Source organism: Aulonocara sp. 'chitande type north' Nkhata Bay, linkage group LG6, assembly GCF_057382095.1.
Source record: "Aulonocara sp. 'chitande type north' Nkhata Bay isolate Kocher_YH1m ecotype deep benthic linkage group LG6, A_spYH_male_GT1.1, whole genome shotgun sequence".
NCBI classification, from domain to species: Eukaryota; Metazoa; Chordata; class Actinopteri; order Cichliformes; family Cichlidae; genus Aulonocara; species Aulonocara sp. 'chitande type north' Nkhata Bay.
The window spans coordinates 13,822,601-13,828,610 of NC_141349.1; the positions used below are offsets into that span (position 1 = coordinate 13,822,601).

The 6,010-nt window shown below is 38.8% G+C and overlaps 1 protein-coding gene across 1 annotated transcript; it reads right to left on the minus strand.

Annotated features, from left to right (window-relative positions):
- Positions 1–1,212: 1,212 nt before the first annotated feature.
- On the minus strand, positions 1,213–4,494 carry LOC147327445 (intercellular adhesion molecule 2-like). The gene is made up of 4 exons (XM_086295087.1): positions 3,989–4,494; positions 3,164–3,433; positions 2,670–2,996; positions 1,213–2,436 (listed from the first exon to the last, which is right to left on the minus strand). The coding sequence occupies exons 1-4, from the start codon at positions 4,059–4,061 to the stop codon at positions 2,183–2,185; spliced, it is 924 nt and encodes a 307-aa protein (XP_086151213.1). The 5' UTR covers positions 4,062–4,494; the 3' UTR covers positions 1,213–2,182.
- Positions 4,495–6,010: the final 1,516 nt, after the last annotated feature.

The following is a 6,010-nucleotide window of genomic DNA, read 5'->3' on the forward strand; positions in this document are numbered from 1 at the left end:
TCATGGCTCAGAGGCCCATGGAGTGGAATGGACTCAAGCGCAGAACCAAGAGATCAGAGGCTTGAAGTGATTTGCAAAAACAAAACTTTTATTTACAAGAATTCCTAACTTAGATTCTCAAGGCAAAGAAGGGCTCCACCCAGAGGAGGAGAGCCGATGCTGTGGAAAGTTACTCAGACTCACCCAGACCATGACAGAAAAAGGTAGAATTAACACACAATTCCAAAAGCAAACACAACTGATCAGTGCTGAGGCTGGTTCTGTTGCTGAATTTGGGGTCATCCTCTAATCTCTTGCAAACTACCTTCAGTGACTGGAATGCAAGTGAAGGGAGATGTAACATCTCTCTTCACTGACTGTACATGTACTAAGATTGGGGAAATCTGCAGTCAGCTGAGACTGAAAAAGTCACTTGGATGACAAAACATTCTCCCACTGAAAACACAACATCCAGATGAACAGAATCAAGAATCAATTTGGGATTTACAAAAGGTAATCCTGGATGATTGAACATGCATCAAGACATTATTTTATTAATATCTCTAAAATGATTGCAGCACAAACGTAGCACAAAAGTTTGACACCACTTTTGCTTGATTTGGGTAATGTGGGGGGCTGGTTGACCTTTTGACCTTTACATTTTCATTAATACTTTAAAACAGAAGCAGCACAAACAACAATTTTAGTAGCACAAACGTAGCACAGTTGATTGACACCAATTTTGTTTGATTTCCTTAATGTGGGGACTGGTTGACCTCTGATGACCTCTAGAAATTCTTATTAATATCTTTAAAATAATAGTGGCACAAACTAAAATTTTTGCAGCACAAATGTTTGATACCACTTTTGTTGGATTTGAAGAAGGTTGGGGGTCCAACTTCACTCACATCTTAAATTTCTGTAAGCAGGTGTAGTTGAAACAGCAGTATTTTGTACATATATATTTCAAAGTCTTTTGATTTTTCATACGTCATAACTCTTCATAATTCATATATATTCAACTTTAAATATTATGCACAAATGTGTATCCTAATAATACCAAGTCATGGCTTCTCTTTGCCTTTTGGGTTTATCGCGGTTCTCCAGCTTCCTCTCTTTCGTCTAAAAATCGTTTAATCAGCTTGTGCCACTTGTCTTTTCAAACAGGCTAAATGAACAGAAAGACAGAAACTTCTCATGTACACATTAAATGTTGTGACCAAGAGGAAGAAGTTGTTTACATTAAAAAATCAACAACTTTATTTTGGTTCATATTTGGTGTACATACATAGAAAAATCATTATACACACATAAAACAGAATTCTGTGATTAAAGCCATTCTCAGATCATATGTTTCATTATATAGAAGGAAGCTAAAACTGGTGTTATTGTAACTACAGGAAGATCTGTTATAGTGGCTGTCAGTGAATAAAGCATTAACGCAAAACAAAATGTATAATGTGCATTTATATACAAATCAGCACTGTGGTACATGGGTCCAATGTCAGACTGTTTGGTCACCAGTTTGGCATTCATGATCCTCGCAGGACTAATGCACAGACTGATCCCGACTTTTCTCTGGCAGAAATGATTTGTTGCAACTTTGGTAATGCTGTGACCTCATCAAAGACCATCGACAGCTCAAATGAAAACATTTCCCTGCAGTGTTATTTATGATTAAATATCTAAATGTACTAAGTTCTTAGAGTAAAGTATTACTTTTCCTCCTGCGATCATGCCGGAGATTAAAGTCGACTGAGAGAATGTGCACAAAGGGAAAAATAAAGACAATATTATGAGATTGAACTTATATTTCTGCTGCTCCTCATAAACAAATAGATTATAAATGTGAACACTGTCAGAATGGACGTGTTCTTATTTATAGGAAAATGAAGGTGTTTAATTTCTAATGAATTAAAATGAGGACGACATCCCAGAGCGACACTACAAGCTGAGAAACATCAGCTTGTTGGTGTTTCTAGCACAGCTGTAAACAACTCTAATGGTCTAAATAAAAGAAAGCAACTCTAACTACTCACCTTAGTTCGTTATGTGTGTGCATATATAGAACAACAACTCATTTAAATACTGCTCACTCACTGCCTTTAAAGCTAAGAAGCTATACAGAAAATGAATGAAGTATTTGCTATGATCTAATTACATTCATTGTTATAATAGGCTTATGGAATCTTTTGATATGAAATCAGATGAGAGCAGAGAGCAGAAGCGTTAAACACATGAAGCTGTGAGTTAATATTCTGTTGGAGCTGCTCTGTGGTGTAGTGATTGCTTGTGCAATTACTGCTGTCTTGGTCACTGTTGTTGTTGTGGCTGAGCTTGTAGTTGATTTGGTGGTTGTAGTTGTGGACTTTGTAGTTTGGGGTGTTGTGGCTCTTGTGGTTGACCTTGTTGATTTAATGGTTGTAGGTTCTGGCTTTCTGGTTGTGGTAGTAAAATCTAGGAAAAGACAAACAGGTAATTTGAGCAAATAAACATGTATAAATCACGTGTTTTGGTCGGTCTGTTAATATTTTCAGTCTGTATTCTAAGATAAGCTAAGCTGCTCCCAGCAAAAGGTTTAAGATTATGCACAGATATGGAAGCGATACCAAACAAAGAAAAAACTGTGTCGGTTTGGTGTGAATATAAAACTGAGGTTTGATTCTTTTAATTTTCCCACAGTGACTTACAGACTGTAGCATTGAGTTTTTCTGATGTCACCACTGGAGGGGGCTGTGGTCCAGCTGGTCCCAGCTCCAGCTTGGCTTCACACCAGTACTGGGCTCCATCATCTTCTCTTCTGGGAGTGATGTTCAGGGTGAAGGTCTTATTCACTGGTTTCTTATGTTCACTGTCGGACTGTAGGTGACCCAGTGCTGTGTTTCCTCTGTAGAAGGTCATAGTGAGGCTTTGAACAGGAGCTACGTTCTGTACGCTACACTGCAGGGTGTACTGCTGATTCTCAAACATCATCTCAGTGTGGTTTACAAAGCTGATGGAGGCACTTTCTGGAGGCTCTGAGAAGACAAGGAAAGAAAGAGTAGCACAGGTAGATATTAGTCAGTAACTGCTGAGAGCATGAATCCATCTAACCGTGTATTAACACAAAGAAATCAAATTCTGATAATAAATGATGCAAAATGATGCAAAATTCAGTCTCCTGTTATAAAGTAAGCATACTTACGATAAAGAGTTGGATTCAGAACGGTAGTACACTGATCACCAGCATCATTGGTATAATAGCACTGTAGAGATATGCCCCATTCAGTCAGTCTGTCAACTGTCCAGAACATCGTGGTTCCATTTTGTGAAATTTTTCCCACAGCGTGCTCTAAACCTGGAACATCTCCACTGCAGTCCTTCTGACATACAACACATGTAACATTGGCTGGGTCACCGTACTTCACTACCAGCGCAGATGGAGTGAACACAGGATACTCTGTGCAGATAGAATCTGTAAGAAACACAGTACATGTTTGAGAAAATCAATAAAACAGTAGTTACAACAATACTTAATTCTCACAGTATTTGGATACTGTCGGGTGATTTGGCAGTAAAAGTTTAAACAAATCCACAAATAAAATGAACATTTGTTTTTTATGGATGTCTGTCACATTTGGACTAGATCCCACAAAGCTTTATATTCTTTAAATACAAAATATCCACAAATAATAATCCTTCACCACACAACTGTACACGATGGTCTTGTTATATATGTGTGTTTGTTTTTCGCTTGAGTTATTAAAAATTTTAAGATTGACTGATCAAATTCAATGATCACATTACAAACTGATCAAGCACTAATCTAAGAGCCACAGTTAGAGTAATTAATCTATCACTTTACAACATCTAAAATAAAAAGTGAGAACCATTAAATTAATGGGGTATTACAGTATGCTTCCACCTGTAACGATGGCTCTAAGTTTCTAAGACATTCAGCAGCGTGAGCTGTAAATTAGTTGTACCATGCACATCGTGAACACAGCCTCTTGGAAAACCCTTCACTTACCTTGACTGGACACTTGGTGGGTACGCAGAAAAGTAACTGAGGAGGCGACCAGAAAAATAAAATAGGAAAACATTATTCCCAGCTAGATTTTTAGAAATCAAATGTTGTCGAGAAGATGATCAAACATTTAGTCCGAAGGCGTTCGCAGAGGGGAATGTGCTCTACGAGCTCCTCATTTTGGTTTTCTATTGTAAGAGAACAATGTTGGCAGTGTAGCCTGTTTTCACAGCACACATCCGCTGGTTTTTTCCTTTCCTGTTTTACAGCCATCAAGTTATCAACGTTGGCAAATTGTGAAAACGAAAGTGTAGCATTGTCACCATTATACATACCGTACTGCAATCTTTTTATATACTGACTTTAAAGTAGTAATATCCTCATAATAATTAAAAAATCAATCAGTATGACTAAGGAGCTTGGAAAGAAAAGCGTCTGGACTTCTTTAAGTTGCTTGAAGACGTTTCACCTCTGATCCGAGAAGCTTCTTCAGGTCTAGGGTCAAATGTTGGAGAGACCCAGATTTAACCCCTGTGGGAGTGTCCCCCCGAGAGGGACAATGGACCCCCTAATGATCCTCTACCTAATCACATGAGCCAAGGTGTGAAAATGGGTGTGGGTCACAACCAGCCAGGGTTTCGGGTGAGCTCTTTGTGAAACCTAGCCCCACCCTATCATGTGATTTCCTGAGGTCAGATGGCCCAGGATGTGAGTGGGCGTTAAGGCGTCTGGGAAGGGATCTCAAAACTGGATCATAGATGGCAGACAGTGTCGTAAACCACCGCCTCTGTTCAAAGATGGTCGCTTACAGTGGGCATAAATGGCTTCTTTTACCCCTCTTTCAAACCATCTGTCCTCTCTGTCCAAAAGGTGAACATTGGCATCCTCGAAAGAGTGACCTTTGACCTTTAGATGCAGATGGACTGCCGAGTCTTGTCCCGTGGAGGTGGCTCTTCTATGTTAGTACATACTGATTCTATGTCAATCAGTATGACCTTAACACACCATGCACTGTTTTTTTTTTTTATCAGTCTTGAGGTTTAAACATTTAGTGGATGCTTCCAAACGTTTGCTTTATATCCAGTTTATACTTATTGTGCAGTTACTGTTTTGTATTTTTTGCTTGTTGCTTTTAATGCCATTACAGTATACCATGCATTAGCTTATAGAGTACTCTGTATATGCATCGTAACTTTTCTAAACTGTAATATGGGAGAAACATCAGTTGTGCAATTGAGAGCTTTAGTCGTGAGCCAGCATTAGACAGTGGCTCTGATTAAAGTGAAGATTATCCATTTTAACATGTTCTGAGTGTCCCATTTCAGTCCTGTATTGTAGGCTATGGAGAACTCAAGGAATTCACACACACCTGCACAGTGCACTCAAACATATTTATCTGTACATAATATCTGTAGGCTGATCGGAGGTCCACACTTACAGTCAACAATGTTGAAGATTTGGTACTTTGGCTGAAAGAAAAGAGGAAGTTTTGTGCTCATAAGTCACATTGAAATGAATGTGACTGTGGTACATTCCTTTCCTCTTTGTTTCCCCGGTGATCGTTATCACGGTTTCCTGAGACTCCCCCCATTCTGTATCAGTCTTGTATTTATTCACCCAATAACAACGGTATTATTCCTGCACTTTCTGTTGTAACCCCAGTTCTCTATATGACTGTACCTATCTCAAGTGTATCAACAGATGACGGCAGAACATCATAACTAGACTTAAACTGTGAGTCTTTAAAAAAAAACAAAAAAACAGAGCAGTCCTGCCTAGTCCGACTTTCAGCACCTTTACAACCATCTAGGAAGTGAAAGCACAGCGTACGCCAGTAATTACAAAACCACCTGAACAAATAAAATTATAGCACTGGTCACAGACAGGCTGGTCTGAGCATTTCACATTTTCTCACACTAGCATCTCTAGGGTTTACAAACAAGTCTCAAAAAGAGAAAATATAGAGCAAGTTCTGTGCAAAATGTCCTGTTGATGCCAAATGACAATAAATGTAATAAAGGTTAG